The 24,631-nt window shown below is 36.2% G+C and overlaps 2 protein-coding genes across 5 annotated transcripts; both read right to left on the bottom strand.

Annotated features, from left to right (window-relative positions):
* Nucleotides 1-12,977: 12,977 nt before the first annotated feature.
* Nucleotides 12,978-15,703, bottom strand: LOC121743059. 2 transcript variants are annotated; one of them, XM_042136237.1, is made up of 5 exons: nt 15,586-15,703; nt 14,836-15,449; nt 13,999-14,184; nt 13,823-13,914; nt 12,978-13,744 (listed from the first exon to the last, which is right to left on the bottom strand). In XM_042136237.1, exons 2-5 carry the CDS (start codon nt 15,442-15,444, stop codon nt 13,165-13,167), a joined length of 1,467 nt encoding a protein of 488 aa, XP_041992171.1. In that variant the 5' UTR covers nt 15,445-15,449; nt 15,586-15,703; the 3' UTR covers nt 12,978-13,164. The 2 variants fall into 2 exon arrangements, with proteins under 2 accessions (XP_041992171.1, XP_041992172.1); XM_042136238.1 differs by having other exon boundaries at nt 14,836-15,431; nt 15,586-15,690.
* Nucleotides 15,704-16,724: 1,021 nt separating this feature from the next.
* Nucleotides 16,725-24,410, bottom strand: LOC121744346. 3 transcript variants are annotated; one of them, XM_042137864.1, is made up of 11 exons: nt 24,249-24,410; nt 23,670-23,854; nt 23,404-23,586; nt 23,220-23,319; nt 23,118-23,139; nt 22,103-22,145; nt 21,711-21,863; nt 19,378-21,487; nt 17,882-19,238; nt 17,363-17,446; nt 16,725-17,117 (listed from the first exon to the last, which is right to left on the bottom strand). In XM_042137864.1, the coding sequence occupies exons 2-11, from the start codon at nt 23,735-23,737 to the stop codon at nt 17,053-17,055; spliced, it is 4,185 nt and encodes a 1,394-aa protein (XP_041993798.1). In that variant the 5' UTR covers nt 23,738-23,854; nt 24,249-24,410; the 3' UTR covers nt 16,725-17,052. The 3 variants fall into 3 exon arrangements, with proteins under 3 accessions (XP_041993798.1, XP_041993800.1, XP_041993799.1); XM_042137866.1 differs by having other exon boundaries at nt 23,670-23,846; XM_042137865.1 differs by lacking the exon at nt 24,249-24,410 and adding an exon at nt 24,118-24,137.
* Nucleotides 24,411-24,631: the final 221 nt, after the last annotated feature.

Here is a 24,631-nt window from a genome sequence, read left to right as displayed (position 1 = left end):
CTTGAATTGGATAAAAAAAACGTACTCCCTATGTTTATATATAGACATAATACAAGACCATACAACTACTTTTTTATCCATAACACACGAGAGAGTTGAGAGATCAAAGAGAGAGTTAGAAAACATGTTGACAGAGGGATTTGATCCGAGCTGCGAAGAATTGATCAATGCCTACCTTTATCGTTTGGTGAAGCAAGAAAAGTTGCCGTTGAATGGCGTTCCCGTCAAGGAAATCTACGGCCCATCGTCAGAGCCGTGGAAGGTTTTCGACAACGTGGAGTCGCATTTAAACTCTATAAACCCTCTTGGAATCGGAATCCCTAAGCAGCATACTGAAGGCGTAGATTGAGTAATTGATCGCACCCTTTTTAAATATTAGTGACATGGGAAAACTAAGGAACACTTGATTCTCAAACTTTCTCAAGTTTGCAAAATGATACAACTCTCTCATATTTTTATAGGCATTCCTAACCCATTCTAGAATTCTTTACTTAATTCTTTTATATTCTAAATATCTAGATTTTTTCTCTATAAAAATCTAGAGAATTCTTCTACATAATGGTGGTGATCAAATGTTAACTATTTAGTAATCCAAAATTGAGACCAATTCCTAACAGTTAGATGTGGAGATCTAGTGGTTGAAATAATACCAAGTGGATTATAATATAAATTTAAATAATTAAATAAATTCAAAGGGTATTAATGTCAATTCATAAATATCTATATTTGAGTCCAAAATTGAGTAAATGAGAAATGATCCAACTAAATAGTGTTGATTCGAAGCAATTTTCCTAAACATTTGTGGCCCGATATCAGTTAGTTATTCAAAGTAAATGGGCTCGGCTCAGCCTGTATCAATTAATTATATTAAATAATTGGGCTTGGTCCACCCCAATTCAATTATCAATAATTTTTATCTAATAAGCTTTGTTCATCTATTCTTATTTAACCAGCGGATGTATTATTTTTGTTTTATTATGTGACAGGTTTTTGGTTCGATTTTGCAATTTAGAACTAGCTTGATGTAGTAAAATTTATGATAGTGATATTTCGTTACTTATAGTTGAGATAGTTGTATGAGATTGAAAAACAATAATGTCAAAATATGCGTGGGAAAAAAAAGTGTATTTTTTATTATTGTAATTGAGGTGAGGCAAGAGCTTACTATTTTAACAACCTTAACTTATTTTATGAATATTTGCTTTATTATTCTTCTAAAGATTTTAAAGACGCACACAACACATCTACCACCTAATCGAAGAACACACTTCTAGGGTTTCAAGAGAACGGATCACTCACACACCTCACCACTCGCACACGCTTTAGTGAGAAGAGGAAGAGATGATCAGAGATCGACAAATTAAGACGTAGAAGAATATGGTTAACTCAGTAGATAGAATAATCGATATGAATATGCAGAATATGAATATGCAGAATATGGTTTCTAGTGTGGCCAATCAAAGTTGGGCCTTAACCATACACGAATTGGGCCTGTACTATCCAAAAGATTAGCCCAAACACCTCAAAAAGTACAAATGATATTATCTCAAATGCTACTTAAGTAAACTTATAATCTCAAACACTAAGTAATACTCCCTATGTTCCATGTTAATAGAGTCATTTTTCTATTTTAAGAAGTTTCAAATTAATTGAGTACTTTATATTTTTGACAAAAAGTAACTCTCTTTTACTTTATTCTCTCTTCATCTCTCTTACTTTATTCACCATCCATTTAACACATTATTCTTAAACTCCGTGCTGAAAAGAAATGTCTCTATTAACATGGAATGGAGGGAGCTGATCGGAATTTATCCTTGAGGCGAAACTTTTCGGCACGGAGTTTAAGAAAGAGATGTTGAGTGTGTTAAATAAAAATATAAAAAAGTGAGAGAGAGAAAAAGGTAGAAATAATAAAATAAAAAAATGAATAAAGTAGAGAGAATAAAGTAAGAGAGAATATGACTCGAAACACATGATAATGTACATATATGGTATTATGGTAACTAAATCTATAATCCCGAAGATAAAGCTTTACATCTCTAATCACCTGAAAACTACAAATATTCGGATTTCTACATTGAATAAAACCTACGCACAAACACTTATATATATATATATATATATATATATATATAGGGAGATGATCAAAATAAGTATGTGTTTAAATAAGTATATATATATATATATATGGGTGCATTATAATGATAACCACAATTTTCGTAATAACCCTATAACTAAATCTCCACCACACATTTTTAAAATGTGTGGTCTAGATTTAATCTAACAAAACTATCATTTCATCAAATAAAACTATCATATTAAGGGCAAATTTGTCATTTCGTTATAAAATTGAGCGCACGATCTGAGAGGCGTCTGCCTCGCTGCGGAAATTCCACCGACGTCGAGGACGATGCCGGATTTGTTGACCAAGAGCGGATCTGCGGCGGTGACGACGCCGAAGCTGACGAATCTGCTTCTCCACGCGACTATTCAGAGGAGCCTCGGCGCTGTGAGGGTGGTGAAGGCGCCGGAGGTGACGGCGGAGGATCTGATCGTCTCGGCGATTTGTATTTTCATTATTTTGATTTTTGAGTAATCAATTCAGTATTGGATAAACTCATAAACAACAACTAATTCAACGCGACTGTTTCCGATGAAATTGTTGTGTGATATTTTTTTGTTTGGTCATTCAATTCGGAAACTGGAATTTTCAATAGTTTGATTTTTGAGTAATTAATTGAGTTTGGATAAACAGCAACTAATTCAACACGATTGCTTCCGTTGAAATTGTTGATGAATAATTTGCCGCGGTTTATTGCATCATCCTTCCCCTACGACAAAAGTATCATTTCAGTAAAAGTATCATTCTATCCTGCAAAACTATCATAATAGTTGATAAAATGATAGTTTTGCCGGATAGAATGATATTTTGAGTTGATAAAATGATACTTTTGGCTTATAAACGTTAGGTTTACTGCATAAAATGATAGTTTTGACGTATAGAATGATACTCTGAGTTGATAAAATGATACTTTTGGCTTATATATGTTAGGTTTACTGCATACAATGATAGTTTTGCCAGATAGAATGATACTCTGAGTTGATAAAATGATACTTTTGGCTTATAATGATAGTTTTGCCGGATAGAATGATACTCTGAGTTGATAAAATGATACTTTTGGCTTATAACTGTTAGGTTTACTGTATAAAATGATAGTTTTGCGGTATAGAATGATACTCTGACTTGATAAAATGATAAATGTTACTCGCAGCAGATAAAATGATATTTCTAACCTATAAAATGACAAAATGATACTTGCAGCCGATAAAATGATATTTCTGACTGATAAAATGATAATCTAAGAGGATAAAATGACAGTAACCTTATAAAATGATATATAAGCTGAAGAAATAGCATATAAGCTGATAAAGTGATACTTTAACGTGATAGAATGATACTTGTGATAAAGTGATATATAAAATGATACTTGCAGCCGATAAAATGATATTTCTGACTGATAAAATGATAATCTAAGAGGATAAAATGACAGTAACCTTATAAAATGATATATAAGCTGAAGAAATGGCATATATAGAATGATATTTATCATTTTATCAGCTTATATGCCATTTCTTCAGCATATATATCATTTTATAAGGTTAGATTATCATTTTATCAGGTTAAAGTGTCATTTTATGACGAATGTATCATTTTATAAACAAAAGTATCATTTTATCAACTCAAAGTATCATTCTATCAGTCAGAAATATCATTTTATCGGCTGCAAGTATCATTTTGTCATTTTATAGGTTAGAAATATCATTTTATCTGCTGCGAGTAACATTTATCATTTTATCAACTCAGAGTATCATTCTATCCGGCAAAACTATCATTTTATACAGTAAACCTATCATTTATACACCAAAAATATCTATCATTTTATCGGCTGAAATTATCATTTTATCGGCTGAAAGTATCATTTTATATCAAATGACTTCAATCTGCCTACGCGCTATGCATGTGCAACCCCAGACGAATTACTGCAGCTCGTGTATTTGGACAACATTTTTTAGACTTAGAACATACTACACCCTAGCCCCTAGGCTTGTCAAACCCTTAGGGAAAACAAGAAACGTTCGCCAAACAACGACACACGGCACAACTTAAATTAAACGGGTCAGGATAAATGTTCATTACATATCACAAAGAATGCATTACAGAACATAAACTATGCATTATACTATACAAAATATACATTATGTGCAACCCAAGACGAATTACTGCAGCTCGTGTATTTGGACAACGTTTTTTAGACTTAGAACATACTACACCCTAGCCCATAGGCTTATCAAACCCTTAGGGAAAACAAGAAACGTTCGCCAAACAACGACACATGGCACAACTTAAATTAAACGGGTTAGGATAAATATTCATTACATATCACAAAGAATGCATTATAGAACCTAAACTATGCATTATACTATACAAAATATACATTATGTGCAACCCCAGACGAATCACTGCAGCTCGTGTATTTGGACAACGTTTTTTAGACTTAGAACATACTGCAGACGAATTACTGCAGCTCGTGTATTTGGACAACTAATATCTTTAACACTCTTTCTTTTATCCTGTTTCTTTCTGGCAAGTATTTCTTCTTCATCATTGGTTTGTGACCTCCCACGCTTTGAGGCAAGAAGACATACAAAAAAAGTGGTCAAATTCATGAATAAAAAAAAGTATCATTTTATCAACTCAAAGTATCATTTTATCAATCAGAAATATCATTTTATCGGCTCCAAGTATCATTTTGTCATTTTATAGGTTAGAAATATGATTTTATCTACTGCGAGTAACATTTATCATTTTATAAACTCAGAGTATCATTCTATCCGGCAAAACTATCATTTTATGCAGTAAACCTAAGATTTATAACTGTTAGGTTTACTGTATAAAATGATAGTTTTGCCAGATAGAATAATACTCTGAGTTGATAAAATGATAAATGTTACTCGCAGCAGATAAAATGATATTTCAAACCTATAAAATGACAAAATGATACTTGAAGCCGATAAAATGATATTTCTGACTGAGAGAATGATAATCTAAGGTGATTATATTCGACACCACTATTACAAAACAATAGTATCAAGTCATACAATTTACTATTACAACTAAACTATCATTTTTATAAGGTTACTGTCATTTTATCCGCTTAGATTATCATTTTATCAGGTAAAAGTATCATTTTATGACCAATGTATCATTTTATAAACAAAAGTATCATATTATGTGCAGAAAGTAACATTTTGTTAACAGCACAGGTAGCAAAACTATCAACTCAGATATCATTGTATCTGGCAAAACTATCATCAGAAAAAGTATCATTTTATCAACTCAGAATATCATTGTATCTGGCAAAACTATCATTTTATGCTGCAAACCTAAAATTTATAAGCCAAAACTATCATCTTAACACAAAAACGGCAATACATAATTTAATTAAATAAGAATTTCAGTACATCAGAAACATAAACCAATCGACAGTTAATATTCATCAAAAATCAAATTCAATACATGAATCAAAACAATCAATAAATTAAAATACGAACACAATCAATAAGCTAAATAATAGATAATGATTGTTACCTTCGTTATTTGCTATGTTCTCCATCGAAGCAAATTCTGACAGCTATTGAACAGATAATCAATGAAAATCTGGAGATTATGGAATAATGAACCAAATCGGAAGGAAATCTGGAGTCTATGAAAATAATCGGAAGGAAATTTGGAGTCTATTGAAATAATCGGAAGGAAATCTCTATGGAAATAATCGGAAGGAAATCTGGAGTCTATGGAAATAATCGGAAGGAAATCTGGAGATTATGGAAATCTGAAACCAAATCGCGGAGAATAGGAAAGAATTGAACTGAGAAAGAGAGAAAGAATGGAGCGAAATTCAGAAATTTAAATGAGGGAAATGACATATTTACCCCCGCGCCTTTTTTTTATGAAGTAAATCTAAGTTTGAATCTCAACAACAAGATTAGAAAATATGTGTGGTTCAGATTTGGTTATAGGGTTATTACGATATTTACGATATTACGATAAAATGATACTTTAACGTGACAAAATGACATAAAACTGATAAAATGATAGTTTGCCGGATAGAATGATACTCTGAGTTGATAAAATGATACTTTTGGCTTATAAATCTTAGGTTTACTGCATAAAATGATAGTTTTGCCGGATAGAATGATACTTTCAGCAGATAGAATGATAGGTATTTTTGGTGTATAAAATGACATTTTTGTTTAATAAAATGATACTTTTACCTGATAAAATGATAATTTAAGCGGATAAAATGACAGTAACCTTATAAAAATGATAGTTTTTCCGGATAGAATGATACTCTGAGTTAATAAAATGATACTTTTGGCTTATAAATGTTAGGTTTACTGCATAAAATGATAGTTTTGCCGGATAGAATGATACTTTCAGCAGATAGAATGATAGGTATTTTTGGTGTATAAAATGACATTTTTGTTTAATAAAATGATACTTTTACATGATAAAATGATAATCTAAGCGGATAAAATGACAGTAACCTTATAAAAATGATACTCTGAGTTGATAAAATGATACGTTTACTGCTTTGTAGGTTTGTATATTATGTATTGTGCCGATTATGTGTTAAGATGATACTTTTGGCTTATAAATTTTAGGTTTGCAGCATATAATGATAGTTTTGCCGGATACAATGGCATTCTGAGTTTATAAAATGATACTTTTTCTGATGATAGTTTTTCCTGATAAAATGATACTCTGAGTTGATAAAATGATAATTTTACTGATTTGTAGGTTTGTACATTCCTGTTTGTGATGATGCTTTGAAGCCAATGATTGGTATGAAATTCAATACATTAGTAGAAGCATCTGGTTTCTATGAACACTATGCTCGTTCAGTTGGTTTTGGCATTCGTAAACTGAACAACAAATCAGTTCATGGTATTATTAAGTGGCAGTATTTGGCTTGCAGCAGACAAGGCTCTAAGAGTTTTATACCTGGTCATGCATCCTGACTCGTTTAATTTAAGTTGTGCCGTGTGTCGTTGTTTGGCGAACGTTTCTTGTTTTCCCTAAGGGTTTGATAAGTCTAGGGGCTAGGGTGTAGTATGTTCTAAGTCTAAAAAACGTTGTCCAAATACACGAGCTGCAGTAATTCGTCTTGGGTTGCACATAATGTATATTTTGTATAGTATAATGCATAGTTTAGGTTCTGTAATGCATTCTTTGTGATATGTAATGAACATTTATCCTGACCCGTTTAATTTAAGTTGTGCCGTGTGTCGTTGTTTGGCGAACGTTTCTTGTTTTCCCTAAGGGTTTGACAAGCCTAGGGGCTAGGGTGTAGTATGTTCTAAGTCTAAAAAATGTTGTCCAAATACACGAGCTGGAGTAATTCGTCTGGGTTTCCACATGCATAACGCGTAGGTATATTTTAAAACAGATATACATAATGTACATATTGTGTAGTATAATGCGTAGTTTAGTTTCTGTAATGGATTATTTGTGGTATGTAATGAACATTTATCCTTACCCGTTTAATTTAGGTTGTGTCGTGTTTCGATGTTTTACGCACGTTTCTTGTTTTCCCTAAGGATTTAACAAGCCTGGGGGCTAGGGTGTAGCATGTTCTAAGTCTAAAAAATGTTGTCCAAATACACGAGCTGCAGTAATTCATCTGGAGTTGCACATGCATAGCGCGTAGGCAGATTGAAGCCATTTGATATAAAATGATACTTTCAGCCGATAAAATGATAATTTCAGCCGATAAAATGATAGATATTTTTGGTGTATAAATGATAGGTTCACTGTATAAAATGATAGTTTTGCCGGATAGAATGATACTCTGAGTTGATAAAATGATAAATGTTACTCGCAGCAGATAAAATGATATTTCTAACCTATAAAATGATAAAATGATACTTGCAGCCGATAAAATGATATTTCTGACTAATAGAATGATACTTTGAGTTGATAAAATGATACTTTTGTTTATAAAATGATACATTCGTCATAAAATGACACTTTAACCTGATAAAATGATAATCTAACCTTATAAAATGATATATAAGCTGAAGAAATGGCATATAAGCTGATAAAATGATAAATATCATTCTATATATGTCATTTCTTCAGCTTATATATCATTTTATAAGGTTACTGTCATTTTATCCTCTTAGATTATCATTTTATCAGTCAGAAATATCATTTTATCGGCTGCAAGTATCATTTTATATATCACTTTATCACGAGTATCATTCTATCACGTTAAAGTATCACTTTATCAGCTTATATGCCATTTCTTCAGCTTTTATCCTCTTAGATTATCATTTTATCAGTCAGAAATATCATTTTATCGGCTGCAAGTATCATTTTGTCATTTTATAGGTTAGAAATATCATTTTATCTGCTGCGAGTAACATTTATCATTTTATCAACTCAGAGTATCATTATATACCGCAAAACTATCATTTTATATAGTAAACCTAACAGTTATAAGCCAAAAGTATCATTTTATCACCTCAGAGTATCATTCTATCCGACAAAACTATCATTTTAAGCCAAAAGTATCATTTTATCAACTCAGAGTATCATTCTATCTGGCAAAACTATCATTGTATGTAGTAAACCTAACATATATTAGCCAAAAATATCATTTTATCAACTCAGAGTATCATTCTATACGTCAAAACTATCATTTTATGCAGTAAACCTAACGTTTATAAGTCAAAAGTATCATTTTATCAACTCAAAATATCATTCTATCCGGCAAAACTATCATTTTATCAACTATTATGATAGTTTTGCCGGATAGAATGATACTTTTACTGAAATGATACTTTTGTCGTAGGGGAAGGATTATGCAATAAACCGCGGCAAATTATTCATCAACAATTTCAACGGAAGCAATCGCGTTGAATTAGTTGCTGTTTATCCAAACTCAATTAATTACTCAAAAATCAAACTATTGAAAATTCCAGTTTCCGAATTGAATGAACCAAACAAAAAAAAATCACACAACAATTTCATCGGAAACAATCGCGTTGAATTAGTTGTTGTTTATGAGTTTATCCAAAACTGAATTGATTACTCAAAAATCAAAATAATGAAAATACAAATCGCCGCGACGATCAGATCCTCCGCCGTCGCCTCCGGCGCCATCACCTCCCTCACGGCACCGAGGCTCCTCTGAATAGTCGCGTGGAGAAGCAGATTCGTCAGCTTCGGCGTCGTCACCGCCGAGGGTCCGCTCCCGGTCAACAAATCCGGCATCGTCCTCGGCGTCGGCGGAATTTCCGCCGCGAGGCAGACGCCTCTCAGAACGTGCGCCCAATTTTACAACGAAATGTCAAATTTGCCCTTAATATGATAGTTTTATTTGATGAAATGATAGTTTTGTTAGATTAAATCTAGACCACAAATTTTAAAAATGTATGGTGGAGATTTAGTTATAGGGTTATTTCGGAAATTGGGGTTATCATTATAATACACCCCTATATATATATATTGGTCAAAATCATGTCAAGTGAATTATATTTAATATTAAAAATTTTATTAAATAAACTTAAAGGGTCAATTTATATATGGTTGTTAAAACTTGAAGGATTATAATTACGACTCAATTGCATATGTTCTGACGATGATCGAATGATGAAATTTTATAATTTTTACTTTAATTTTGGTATATGTTGTTATGAAGATTTTATATCAATAAATGCATAAAAAAAATCTCGACATAATGCATGTACAGTATCAAAAAAACTAAGTTGATATTTTTAGATATTTGTGTTGATATTTGTATTATACTGTGTTAATATAAAAAAATTGTGAAAATTGTATGTTATATCAGATTGACTATTCACCCTTTTTTTGTGGAATTCTTATCAATAAGTATCTTGAAATGGGTGTACACTTGAAAAAAATAATTCATCATCTTTTTTAAAGTTGTGGCTTTCTCTAACACTTTTTTAATAAATTAATACTTAGCCACCATGTATTGACACAGTTGCTTCGGGCAAAGTGCTGCTAATATTGAGAAAATCGGGTTTGTAGGGTATTTTATGTTTAAAATAACGTAAATGTACCCATTTTGTTATCTCTTCCATATATAGGAAAAACGTCATCCACATTGGCGTGTTTATAAGTGAAGACGCCACCCGTTTTGGCGTTTTACAATTTAGAACCGTATGTCGTCGTATTTCATATAAGTATAGGTACGTTAAAAAACGCCGACGGGGTTGGCGTGTTACCTAAAAAACACCACAGCCGTCTGCGTGTTTTATGCCTAAAAACGCCACAGATGTAGGCGTGTTTTATTTTAAAAACGCCATCTTGGTTGGCGTTTTTAGGAGAAACGCCAACCAGATTGGCGAGTCAATACAGAATGTGCGCTCCATCGTGGGAAAAAATTGGCCGAAACTACAAACTCTAAAACGCCCATGGGAGTGGCGTTTTTCAATAAATAAACAACTGTCAACAGACAATGCACTGTGTGTGTGTGTTTGAGCGAGAGTGAGTGATAGAATAAAAATAAAACTAAATGGATATAAAAGGATGGTATAGTGGAGAGAGCACCTGAGACTGACAGAGCAACTAAGACTAAAGTGAAGATAAGTTGGGAGGGAGAGAGAGAGAGGGGTTCGTTTGATGATATTAAATGAAGATTGGGGGAAACAGTGCCATCAATTTGGATTCTGAACCATGGATGAATGAGAGGAAAAGGAGAGAGACCATTAAATTGTTGCAAACAAGAAAGCGACACAAGTCAACAAGACAGAGGAAATAGGCCTTAGCCATTTTTGAGCCTTTCATTTCCATGTGTGTGTGTTTCTGAAGATAAATAGCAATCGGAATATATCGATTTTTCACATATATTATGTTGCTATTTTGTTAAATTCTTACTGTGTGTATTGTTATGTTGCTATTTGTTAAACTCTTAGTATTTGTCTCACACATATACTTATGTTGCTATTATTAAATTCTTATATTTGTCTCACACATTTTCCTAGTGGAGTACTACTTAATTAGGGAATGGTCATGTTTTATTGTATAAGTATGAAATAAGAGGTTGGTGTCAAAACTTTTCCGACACTCGAACATATTGTTTCTCGATTGCCATATAAGCGTGATAACAAAACATGTATTTTCTTGATGCCATTTGTATGCATTTTTTTTAATAGGATCGCAAAATCAGCTGTCATATAAGAGTGATAACAAAACATGTATTTTATTGATGCCATTTGTATGCATTTTTTTTAATAGGACCGCAAAATCAGCTGCTCGGCCCGGCTTCCGGCTGCCTCCAGAGCTGATTTTGCGGCCTCCTCTATGAAAAGTCTTTTGGGGCAACTCTATTGTTCATTCTCTCAGTTTATTGTCTTATGTTTTATGTTATAATTATATAGTTTTGAGTTTATTTATAATAAAAAAATGTAAATATTATTGTTATACTACACTATTTTCGTCTCTTTAAAGAAAATAATAGTGTGTGGTTATTTTATTTTTTTCTATTTGACTTCCTTATAAAATTAACCAGGACTAATAATGATGATATGTACGATTATTTTATTTTATTTTCGTCTCTCTCCTTATCTTCACTTTAGTCTGAGCTGCTCTGTCAGTCTCATGTGCTCTCTCCACCATACCATCCTTTTATATCCATTTAGTTTTATTTTTATTCTATCACTCACTCTCACTCAAACACACACACACAGTGCATTGTCTGTTGACAGTTGTTTATTTATTGAAAAACGCCACTCCCATAGGCGTTTTAGAGTTTGTAGTTTCGGCCAATTTTTTCCCACGATGGAGCGCACATTTTGTATTGACTCGCCAATCTGGTTGGCGTTTCTTCTAAAAACGCCAACCAAGATGGCGTTTTTAAAATAAAACACGCCTACATCTGTGGCGTTTTTAGGCATAAAACACGCAGACGGCTGTGGCGTTTTTTAGGTAACACGTTAACCCCGTCGGCGTTTTTTAAAGTACCTATATTTATATGAAATACGACGACATACGGTTCTAAATTGTAAAACGCCAAAGCGGGTGGCGTCTTCACTTATAAACACGCCAATATGGGTGACGTTTTTCCCATATATGGAAGAGATAACAAAATGGGTACATTTACGTCATTTTAAACGTAAAGTACCCTACAAACCCGATTTTCCCAGAAATGCGAAGGCAAACGCCTTCACTACAAGAAGTTGCATACGAATCACATGCGAAGGCAAACGCCTAGTTTGATGCAGCTAACCAGAAATGAGAAATCGCAGCCTTTCAATTGGATCGTCGGGTAGAAATTTGAACGAACGATTGGTAACGAAGAAACTGCAATCAACAGAATGTGATTTTGGGGGATATTCAAGTAGTATGAGATTATGAGAATAGAAACTGGGGTTTTACCATTGATTTTTACTACTAGTAGTTATTTTTTTTTATCTCATTCATGCAAACGTCAAACACTCTAATATTTGCAACATATTTTTCCTTTGTTTTTTTATTGAAAATTTAACCAGAGTAGCGCATGTTTGGTAGGGTAAACTCATCTAGGAATAGAATTCTATCCTACCAAACATGCTATCGTATTTATTCTTCAAGTACTACTTTATCTAAATTACTCCTTAAAGAAGAGTGAATTGCATATTTAGGCCCTATATTGGTCTGGATACACATTTGCGGTCCCTATACTTGCTAAAAATATCATTTGCAATCAGAATACTTGTACATTAATACGTTATGCATGTTTTAAGGTTCTTTTCACTTTTTGGCACTTTTTTCGGACTAAATCACCCCGAAAGGATAGAGGACAATTTTTGTCCATTCATTTTCCATTTTGCTGACATTTTCATTTCGGACGAAAATGAATGGACTAAAAGTATAATGACCACAAATGATATTTTGCGAGTATAGGTACCGTAAATATCCACTTTAATGATTTCCATCTCTCTGCTATAAAAACTTGAGCAGAGCAAAATTCCATCCAAATTTCCAAACTTACATAGATGTTTGGCCACTTTCAAATGAGAGAAAATGCAGCCATAATTTACACACACACACAAAATTTAGAATAATTTATCCACATCTTTTTAGTACACAGATCAGAGAGATTTTCTGGTGTCCAAAGCTGATGCAGCAAAGTCAATATGAACCAGCAAACATGCATACACCTTCTGCTTCAACTCATCAATCCTTCCCAACACCTCCAATCCCGAGCCGCTCTTAACCTTATCCAGCCACTCATTAGCTTGTTTGAGCTGCGACAGTGTAAGGGCAATGTGGTTGTTTTGCTCTAGAACTCGAGCCGAGCTCTCTTTCCCCTTCTTCTCCTGGGCAACCGGGAACCCGAACTCCAGGGCTTCTTCGAGGAAATTCAAGAACCAAGCCCGTGTCTCGTTTGTTAGAGTCCTCAACAGCTCCATCATCTCTTTTGAGTTGTCCATCTTCGACCATTCTTGCTTGTCAGCATTGCTTAGTTGTGATGAGATCCTTGTGGTTTTAGGCATGTTCTTGCCTGGCTTTCGACTAGGCTTGTCCTTTTCTTGCAGTGGTGGTGAGTCTGTGTCATGTGTTAGTGTTGTCGCGTCTGCTTTATCGATCATATTTTGCAGTGTGAAGAATCTCGATAGATGAAGATGTGGATTTTGGGGGGACGCGGATGAGTAGATATCAGCAAACATACTGCAACGTATATAAGCACGAGGATTAAAACGACGTTGTTTTGTTAATGTAACCGGGATCATTAGGCATCTAACTAACCTTAGGCATTTGGCAAGAGTTGCTGCCAAATTTGCTTCTTTTTGAGCTTGTGCTGCTACTAGAGAAGCAAAGTGACCCTTTCTGAGCATTCCCTTGTCACAAAAACGACATCGTGTATACCCGATAAGCTACATGTTTTTTGACTAAATACGAGACTCGAGTATATGTATACGGACCTTCCCGGGCTTGACAAGGGAGGGTGGCAGATTGAACCATGAGATGGCTCCCTCTGTAGACTGTTGCTTCTTGTTGTTGGCATTAGCCAAAGAAATGGAGTTGATGATTTCTTGTTTGTTTGCTGTGAGAATCTTGGAATGTGTTTGTGATTTCTTTGTTGATCCCTCTGGGCTGGTTACCCTTGTCTGTAACAAACTAAACCATTCAATACATAATTCCTAAAAGAGGGGAAAAAAAATTAGTCAGCGAACTTTGCAAAACTATCATTTTTGGTCAGTAACATTTGAAAATATCATTTGAGGTCCGTCAACTTCGACTTAATATCATATGAGCTACCTTTTTATTTTTTGGACATACATGAAGGGCAGTTTAGTCTATTTACCCTCATTTCTTCATTAAAATATTTAATTTCTCGCTCTTTCTTTCTTCTTCCCCTTCTTCCTTCTTTCTCTTCTTACTCATCTCAATAGTCTCTCTTCAAGTCAATTCTCACACCGATTTGAAGAATTCAAAGCATCCAATTGAGATGTGGGAATCGACTTGAAGAGGGACGATTGAGATAAGGAAGAAGAGAAAGAAAGAAGAAGGGGAAGATGGGTAAATTAAATATTTTAATGAAGAAGAAAGAGTAAATAGACCAAATTGCCCTTCAGGGCCTTAAGGGTAAATCTGTCCAAAAAAAAGAAAAATGTAGCTCAAATGATATTAAGTTAAAGTTGATGGACCTCAAAAAATATTTTCAATGTTAGGAACCAAAAGTAATAGTTTGACAAAGTTTGGAGACTAAAAAATGTTTTCTCTTCATAAAAATTGGTTTGAGAAAGTGGAAAGCTGACCTCAATATTGTTTGTGTGCTTAGTAGATCTGAAGGATGCATCTGTCTTAGCAACTCCAGTGTCACCACTCTGATTCTCTTTCCCATCCAACTCCATCACTTGAGATTTGTGCTTCACCAAACCCTGCATATACCTTGAAGAAACCCCAGCCTTGTCCTCCTTGATCACAATCCTCTTCTTCCCACCACTCTCCTCTCTAGGCGGTGGCTCAGCCTGAGCCACCGCCAACTTCTGAGAGCCCTCAAGGATCTGCATCAGGTCCTTGGGGTTCCCAACAAAGGGATGGCGGCCGGGGACCGGCCTGACCCCGACCAGGGTGGGCACAGGGGTCCCGGCCTCCATCCTGTCCACGTAAAAGAACTGCCCCAGCTGCAGCTTGTTGTTGAGGATGAGGTCAGTGTCCGGCCTTGAGAGGGACACGTATGTCGAGTGGGAGGAGTCCGAGACCTTCACGAAGAAGCCGTCGTCCGGCCATAGCTCGGATCCCGAGATGGCCGGGACTATGCTGATCACCTGAAGAAGCGCGGACCGATACTCGCCCCTTACTTTGAGGTTGGAGTCTATGCTTTGGAGGAGCTTCATCAATACTCCTGGCACTAGAGATGCCATTTTTTCTAACTCATGCACCAAAATTGTTAACAAAATATCAACCTAATATATAACTTGAAAAGCAAATGTAGTATGGATTTTTCAAACCAAACTATTTGACCTATTTGCAAAGATTCTTGCAAGAGAATGACAAAAATTTACCTGAGTTTAATTAGAAGAAAAGGGGAATATTTGGTTTAGCAAAAAGAGAACGTGGTGGAAATTGGAAGGCATGAACTAAGTGCATTACTTTACATGGGATGGGAGGCACGTAATGATTAACAACTTCCTCATGCCTTTGAAGCCAAGGGACAATCTTGTTCTATAACTAAGATTTCGGCTGTGAATTTACCATTTCACCCCTCCCTCTTTGAGAGTTGAGATTTCCATATCAAGGAGGGGGGGAGTGGCTTTATTGTAATAGGTGAGGGTAATTATAATATCTTAGTAGCCACGATATGATTGGATTTTGTTGTGTCACTCTTCTCTTTTGATTACTGTCGAAAACACAAAATCAATTTAAAGTCAAATGCATGTATCATTTGTTTATTTTCATCTGAAGTTCTGGTATTTTAGTCTATTTCATAGTAGTATAACCTGGTTTAGGTGTACCCATCACCCATGCGTTAATAATTTGGCATATTCTACACCAAATTGAATTATTTGTTGGGTATAAATGGGCAAAATGACCAAACAAATATTATACTACTTGGTATTTTTTTTATGTGAAATTAGGTGCTTTTTTTCGTGGGAGAATGATTCACCACTAATGATAACCACCCTCATGCGTTGGTTAGTTTTTAAGTTAACCGGTAATCAAGCATCCAATAAAATTACATAAATTCCAAAATTAATTGCACGCTTAGTTGATTACTTGTATTCTAATTGGATCGCACCATTAAATCAATTTAGCCTAACTAGCTACCGCTCGGTCAACCAAAAATAGTCTAGAACAAATTTTAATGCAAAATTACTACAATATACCCCTCGTCTCACAAGAATATGCACTTTAGATTGGGCACGAGTTTTAATTTATAATTGGGAAGTAAGAAAGAGATAGGAAAAAAAAAGTAAATACAGTATTATTAGTGGAAAATAGGTTCCACTTGAGAAGGAGTTTTTAAAATTGAAAATTGCATATTCTTGTGGAACAAACTAAAAAATAAATAGTGCATATTCTTATGGTACGGTGGGAGTAACAGAGAAAGACAGCTAATGTAGGTATAGTATGATAGACTAAAATGAAAAAATTGGACTATTTTTTTTTTTTGAACTGAGAGAGTATAATACTACACAGGATATTGATTGTGAATTGTGATTTTTGTGAAGTGTGCAGCAGTACATCATACATATTCCATTCTCCAAACTACCTTTATACATTAGAATGCAGCAAAAGAGAATTGACTACAGAAAAAATAATGCTTTTACCTACCAAAATCACATACAGTTGTTCCACCAATTGGAACTATGAGTTCATCACATAACAATTTAAATTCTACAAGATATGGCTAAAATCCGGACGAATTCCACAATACTTATCTTGTGCTGGTAGAGCTTAATGGAATAGCCATCTATGCCTTCCATGACAGGTGATGCATTTGTACACTGGAGATGTTTTCAGAGCCAGGATTATCGAAGCTTCGAATCACTGCCCTTGCTCCGGAATGTTGATAATGAGAAAAACGATCTTGGAGCTGCAAAATCAGTAGCAAGACAGAGTTAACCAGGTATTATGTGCACCATTAGCATCAATCTATAGCACCACACCAAGAACAAGAAATGTGTGTGCATCGACTTGACAATGCAAAAGAAAGGCACATTTCCAGTAAAATTTACAACTCTTGTAGCTACATTATCCATGTGATGAGATTAAACGCAAGACAATGTTTCATAATGTTACAAGTTTTTATTCTAAAAAATGTAGTCGAGTAAATTTCACCTTTGATGGTGCTTCCAGACATGTGATCTTCCCGGAGTTTGAAGTTGGCTGGAGGTCCTGGAATTGAATTCTCAGAAGATTGAACTGTGGAATAAAAAGGGTCATGGGTTAACAACAAACATTTAAATGCACAAAACAGATCATTATGATTAAAAAGGCTACAAAAAAAAAGTACTACTAGAATACAAATTGAACAATTCAAGGGACTTCAAGAAAATTGCACCATCAAAGCCAACCACAATGCAGAACAACCAATCTTTCCAATGATTCCAGCATAAGCAGAAACTGGTGAAAATGACATTGATATGACTCGATGAACAAAAGTGATATTGAGTGGGTTTATGTGTACAACCATAACATTGAGCCATAAAACTGAAGAATGTGGTTAGAGCTCAGAAAAGCATTATGGAGGTAAAACTATGACATGAATATATACATGCACATATATTGGCACAGCAAATCTCAGTGAATAGAAATAGAGATGCAAACATGAATGTATGAACATATATCTTAAATAACCTGATTCATTGAAATACTCGCAATCATTGAAGCCATCATCAGAAGCTTCAGCATGAGAAAATCCCATTCTAGACTTCCTCAGATCTTCAGATGACCTATTGGCAGGATCTCTCCCATCTTCAGTATCATCATCTCCTTCAGATGTGGTCGCAGAGATCCAGTCAACCAAGCTCTCTGAACCACGACTTTTCCTTCCAAACTTCAGTAATCGTTTGAAGCCACGTGTCACATCCTTGCGTGGAACATTGTTGGAGGAATGGGCAACCAACATGGGCTTTTGTGCAGTTCCCCATTTCTTCCTCATTCGAGCAGCATCAGTTTCTAATTGATTTGAGGAGTGCAAATTCCAAGAGGCAGGACTTCCTCCTGGGGAGTCCACTGAAGGATCAATGTCAGACATCTCATGAGGGTATGAAAAGGGATGCTGAGAATGTATATTCCATGACACAGGACTTTCCCCCGACCAATCTGGTACAGATTCAGCAGGGTGGAAGCTCGAAGGAATAGGCAGCTTAGAACCTAAAGCTTGGTCCACAAGAGAAAATGTTAAACCACCAATACCATTTTCCGACCCGGAATTAACAGAATACGCTGGTTCCAGCCCTTCTTTTAGTTCCTCATTGTCAGAAACATTCTGAACTTCAGTCTTTAAGCTCTCAAGTTCTTCCTCTCCTTCATCATCAACCGTACTTAAAAACTCCGCTCCAGATTCCATGTCAAAATTGACATCTTCATTGTGTATAAGGTCAGATACTCCCGAGGCCTTCTCACTAGCAATGCTCGATTGAGATACAAAGCTTTTGCGACTGCCCCTTTTAAGAAAAGGTCTGGTTACAACATTTTTCTGGATCTCCTCATTGAGTTTTGGTGTGGATACAATAACATCAGAATCCACGGAAGACATTTCTCTGAAATCAATCGGATTTGCAGAACTTTTCCTGAGGGACTGTAATCGACGTGACTTATCCTCCCTAACAGCCGCTTCGTCATTTGAGATTTTGCTGCGGGCATAGCTTCGAACTTGTGAGCGTGTTGTTTTATTGGCTCCAGAAGGCTTGGTATTTTCTTTTCTCATTTCCGAAAAGTTTGGGACCGATTGTGCAAGTGAATTTTCCGGAACCATTCTTCGCTTCCCATAACTAATGCTAGAATTTTTCAAAGCAGAACTTGGAACAGGAGCTGCAGTACGAGGAGTGGACAATGAACTTCTATTAATGGTTAAATGCTTTTTCCCCTGGGTACCTCTACCATCTCTAAAAGAGGCATCATTCAAACCCTTATTCTCATGGGGATTATTTTGCTCTGGAAGATCTAATGCTTCCTCATCGTCATCACTGTCCCCAAAATCTAAGTGTTGCTGTCAAAAGGAAACTTTTATATGGTCGGTTAAAAATCAAGAGAAGGCTAACTCCAGTAAATGCTAAAATTATAAAATAGAAGTAAGATGGTTGCATTCATTAGAGACATACATCTCTATAAGACAACTATAGATCTACCTGTTCCCTTTTCATAATAGACCTGCTATTATATGATCTGATTCTCTCAACACGTCCATGAGCACTTGATACATGATCTTGATTGTCTACAGATCCAGAAAACTTAGCTTTCATCTCTGATCTATTCCTCTCAATGCTATCCTGCATGGATTTCAATCTGGCTTCTTTCTCTTCTCTGTTGGCACTCCAATCTTCCCTCAGCTTTGCATCCCTCTTTTGCATATATCTATCATAGAGCTTCCCTCGGGAGCTATCTGTAACACTGAGATCAGAAAACTGTGTATTCGTAGCATCACTGTCGTACTGGCTTTCGACAGCTTTCATGGGGGAGGCAGTATCAGACTTGGTTGTGTTCTTAGAAATCCTACTGGGTTGAGCTGACTGGTAGTTGTCATCCACTATTGGTTTTGTGTAGTGTAAACTACTTGATGGTTCATGTGCCGTTTCTATTAACCTTCCTTTACGGGCAGAGTTGGATTGGTCTCCAGGGAGTCGCAATTTATGCTCAGCAAACATTTTTTCAAGCTCACTTGCTTTTATCTTCAAATCGTCAAGTTCCTGATTACCCTTTGCCTGCCTCACTCTCGGAGCTTGGCTTGTGGGCATTGAGAAAGAATCAGAACCTTCCTGAGCCTCTACTGTTATTTGACCAGAAAACTGCATCCTGCTGTTCGCACTATTACTAGCATCAACACGTTGAATTCGTGTCCTCTTATTCAGCTGAGCAGTCAAAACTTGTCTATTGAACTTTGATCTCTGAGGCCCAGAATCTTCAAGGTTTGGCACATGACTATCTGATACTTTCTCGGATATGTGGGATTCTTTCTTCCCAGCAACATCAGTTTTCACCAAAGGAGTTACCTCACAGGATGCCCTCACAAACATGCGGGTTTCTTTCTTTTCGGCTGCTTCAGTTTCCCTAACAGACCTCACCTCTTGCTGAGCAGATGAAGAATCCCCTTCAATCCCTTTATAACGGGAAGCAAAGGCCTGCAAGATTCTTGAGCCGGCACCACCATCTACTACCCCGGTTCCAGCAGCACTCTTTTGAGCAGATTTCACCATAACTTCCATACCAGACTCATCCCTTGATTCAGAACTTTCACTTTGTTCTGAACCTTCACTCTGCTGACCAGATTTTATCTGCATACGCCTAATATTAGACGAAGACAAAACCTGATCCATGAACCCAGTCATCTGTGTCTTGCCACCACTAAACACTTCAGCCTTCCCTTGATTCCCAAATCCAGTCACCCCCTTGTCTCTACCTATATCCGGTGTTTTAAAATCATCCTCGGATTTTTCTTGGTTCTCAACCCTGTTTACAAACGACCTTGACTGAGTCTTCCCACGTTGCTGATCTTTCAAAATACCACTTTCACTAGATCCCAAATTGAAATTTTTATTGTTAGACTCAATTAACCGCTCAGAAGTAGAAAAGGAAACACCTTTGGTTCCGCCGTCCCCGACCCCACCAGAGCTAGGCAAAACCTTCATATCCGGCTTAACAGCAGATGATGCCTCTGCATTGTTATCAATCAAAGTCGAAAATTTAAATTCCAAAGAAGTCGCTGCAGGTGCCGTGTTACAGGCGGGGCTATCGATATCCTTCTTCTCAGAACTCAAATCAATGCTAATGCTCATATCACTAGCGCCACTCCACCTTCTAAACACCGCCTTCTCTGAAACGTCTGATGACAACCTCCGCAGCTCGACGGGCTTCCCACCGGAATTTTCTTTCTGCTTACTCTCAAACATGTTGATTCGGTCCTGCACACTGAGGCGCCTCGACGGCTGACTCGCTTGAATTGACTGGACCTGATCGGAGGTCGATGTCTCATCCTTGGATTCTTTTTCTGGAGCAGCACCGCTGCTCGTCTTTTTCCCTGCTTCACTCTCGACGCTGGACTCTCTGCTGAAAGCGCGACGTACTGGGAGATCCGGCGGTTGAGACAACACATGTTCGCGGCGCGGCTGAGGAGAAGGTGGAACATCGTCGTCGATGGACATGTCGGAGCCGTATGAGGCGCGAGAGTCGGACACAGATGTCCATGGGTGTGTAAGTTCGGGACGTCTCTCGTTCAGCAATTTGAACTTGCAACATGCTTCGCTGAAAATACACACATGATCGCCATTATTTTATAGATAGAACGAATGACGAATGCCCAGATTTAGGGCCTAATGTGGGTAAATTTTACTAATATGTATCTTTTGGGAAGCCATCTTAAAATTCGGTAGGAACATATCTTTTAACGTTTTTATTAAAATAAAACAATTGTTTCTTATTTTGATAAACAATCATAAAATCCCAAAATATGTTTAGACGTCCTTACTTTAGGCGACGGGCACCAAAGCTATCGGCAAAGTTGTGAAGTTCCGAGACTGTGTGAATGGTGAAGCCAGCAGCAGCAGCACGAGCGCAGGCGTTCGAGAGGTCCTGACGGGCTGCAACGAGCCTCACGTCGATAGCTCTCAGAAGCTCCTTCCTGCATTCATGACAAGAATGAATATATAAGTTGAGGTAGGGAGAGAGGAAAGAAAGCACACACTAAGGAGCTACACCAAACATTAAGTTATATCCAGTTCTGCAGCAGATAAGGAGTAAACGATTTCATTTTCCTCAATAAACTATGCTGGAATTTCGAGTAATATAATATATCATCATCAATAAATTCATACAGGCACTGATGTAATAAACCAACAGTGAAGGATTAGGAGCTCATACTTTGTGGCATCATCTCCAGATGTCGTCCCAGAACCACCTCCACCTGTACGCGATAGATCCAATGAATAACGGGGTGATCATCATTATATATTATAACATCAGCGAGAATATGATAATATACGCAAGACAACGCAGGTGAAAGAATTTTCCCTGCCAAGAAAATGTTCCAACTTCCAACTGCCCCTAACATCTTATGATTGGTAAGAAGATCATAGGTAATGTTATGCAATGAAATTAAAGTACAATCTATATCAAATGTCGGTATACGACATTGCTGGCATGCCTACCATTTACAGAGGATGCCAATAGAACAGAACTGCAAAAGCTTCATTCATTGCCGCTAAAAGATAGCCTACTATACCAGTCGAGCAGTGGTTAAAAACTTGAAGTATACAAAGAACTTTCTTCAGTTAAAGTGTTGTGTAGAGATGAGACAACACAAGCTATTTGATTTTCTTTATCTATCAGCTTAATTTCTTCAGGATGGGCAACCACAGGATATGTGGTGGTAAATTCTTCTTATACTAGAAGGCTTGCTTGTTTTAGATCAAGCATTCAAAAGATGCGAGGATTCCCTTGAAGATGATGAACACAGGTGAATACAAGCAAAATCTTATCTCAATGCAAAGCTTCCAATGAGTCACAGACTCACAGCAAACCAACAGCACAAGTTCTTCCATTAATCATGAGAAGAGTAGGCTTACTTTCTAGTTTCTAGAGAACGTTAAATAAACCAAACAGCTACTGGGAGAAAATTGTACATCTCGTCTACCACAACATGAATTAGAGCTAATTTATTGTAGATAACTATGGAGTCATACTGGTAAACTTTGGTCGGGCCATCTAATTTTGTTGTTTATGCAATGTATATTATTTCAAGATTCTTCTTTCCATCTCCTTTTATTTCGTCATATTTCAAAAAGAAACAAAATGCAACATGCAAGCTACTAGCAACCTTATGATGCATTTTCATAGAAATAGAAAATGTATATCAACAAGTAATAGGAAACCATACCAGAAAGTTGATCTACTGCTCCCTGAAATCAGTAAGAATGCTAATTAGACAAATTCTTCCAGAGAATTGCCAGTTAAGACTTCAGTTACAGAACTAAATAACCTGTGAATAAATCCTTCGAGCGGCTTCCAACTGTGACATCTCAGCATCCAAGGTATTGACCAGTTCCAAAACTTCAGGTGTGCTCACAAATCTTACGAACCTAGATATTAAATTGTTAACTGGAGACATTAGATTTAGTGCTGCATGCATAACAAGTTTACTAACAAGTTGCAAATCACACTACCTCTCTAGTGTACCCTTGGTGAACCATGTTTCAGCATTCTTATGGCGGCCGACTTCAAGCTTAACTGACTGTGAAGCAGAGGCAACTTGTTCCTCCGCAATCTGTAAATGTGAAACGAATGGTTTAAGCAATCCTGAGGCTAGTTTCTCTGTGCTCCCATCACTTGAAACAAACAATTCGCATCTGGCCAAAAGGATATCATGTTGAATAACTAACATCAGGAAATGGTCAAATCATCACGAAAACAATCATTAAGCATATCTAACCGTGAGCGCTTCGGAGATAGCTGTAATACAGCATAATCAAGAGGAGTGTCTGACTTCATCTTTGCCATACTAGTGAACGGTTATGTTTTCTTGATCTGTTTCACATATGCAGTTGCATTGCCAAAAATCTCAACATAAACCACAATGTACCCATTTTTAGTTCCAAGCTATAGTAGCCTGTATCCCTAGTAAAAAAAAGGTTAAATTAAAAAGATAGGTTGGATTATAAGAAAGCCCCAATGCTTTAATTAAGATAATTAATTTAGATGAAATCAAATCCAACTCACAATGTACTTCCGTAAATATTCTTATACTGAGATTAGAGTAAGAAAACCAATAAGATGAGAGCTGACAAGCAAGATCTTAATTCAAAATCCAATCTTTAACCAAAAACTTATACTCCATTCAATTAGATCTGAATAAATCCAGAAAAAATAAAGAAAATAACCTTATCAAACTGCTAAACACAGATTCAGCTCAAACTCGAACCTTCAAGCAACAAAACTGACAAACCTAGAAAATCCGATTCTGCTGAAACCAACTAAACACGAAACGAATTGAGCAAAATCCGGAGCTGACCTCAACAATGCCAATGCGGAGATCTTGAGTTCGGTAAGACGATCGTCGGATTCAAAATCAACACCCCACGAAATCGAAATGTGATTCGAATTTCAAAAGAAATGCGAGGGTTTCGGGCTTTTGCAGTTCAAAATGCTGATTAAAAGAGGAAAGAAACCTACCAAAGAAAGAAACCTACCAAAGGGATTAGGCAATCTGCACCGTCTCTTAAATTATTATTCACGGGGCTCACTGTACTTTTTTACTCTATTTTTTAATTAAGGGACGCAACCTGCAATCCTCCATCTCTTATCTGTCCCTTAACCGTCTCTTAAATTACTATTCATTCAATTTCATTTTTTATTTTTATTTCCAACAAATTCAATTAATAAAAAACACACTTC

Source organism: Salvia splendens, chromosome 8 (genome assembly GCF_004379255.2).
Source record: "Salvia splendens isolate huo1 chromosome 8, SspV2, whole genome shotgun sequence".
NCBI classification, from domain to species: Eukaryota; Viridiplantae; Streptophyta; class Magnoliopsida; order Lamiales; family Lamiaceae; genus Salvia; species Salvia splendens.
Note: the sequence above shows the minus strand (reverse complement) of the source record. Positions and strands in the feature narration are given on the sequence as shown.

Excerpts from the sequence above, each read along its gene's own strand:
- LOC121743059 (XM_042136237.1), bottom strand. The coding sequence starts at position 15,444 with ATGGCATCTCTAGTGCCAGGAGTATTGATGAAGCTCCTCCAAAGCATA. Across the intron at positions 13,915-13,998 it reads CCCTTGTCAAGCCCGGGAAG|GGAATGCTCAGAAAGGGTCA; the intron begins GTCCGTATACAT and ends TTTTGTGACAAG. Across the intron at positions 13,745-13,822 it reads ACTCTTGCCAAATGCCTAAG|TATGTTTGCTGATATCTACT; the intron begins GTTAGTTAGATG and ends TATACGTTGCAG.
- LOC121744346 (XM_042137864.1), bottom strand. The coding sequence starts at position 23,737 with ATGGCAAAGATGAAGTCAGACACTCCTCTTGATTATGCTGTATTACAG. Across the intron at positions 23,587-23,669 it reads CTATCTCCGAAGCGCTCACG|ATGCGAATTGTTTGTTTCAA; the intron begins GTTAGATATGCT and ends CCTTTTGGCCAG. Across the intron at positions 21,488-21,710 it reads TTTGGTGCCCGTCGCCTAAA|CGAAGCATGTTGCAAGTTCA; the intron begins GTAAGGACGTCT and ends GTGTATTTTCAG.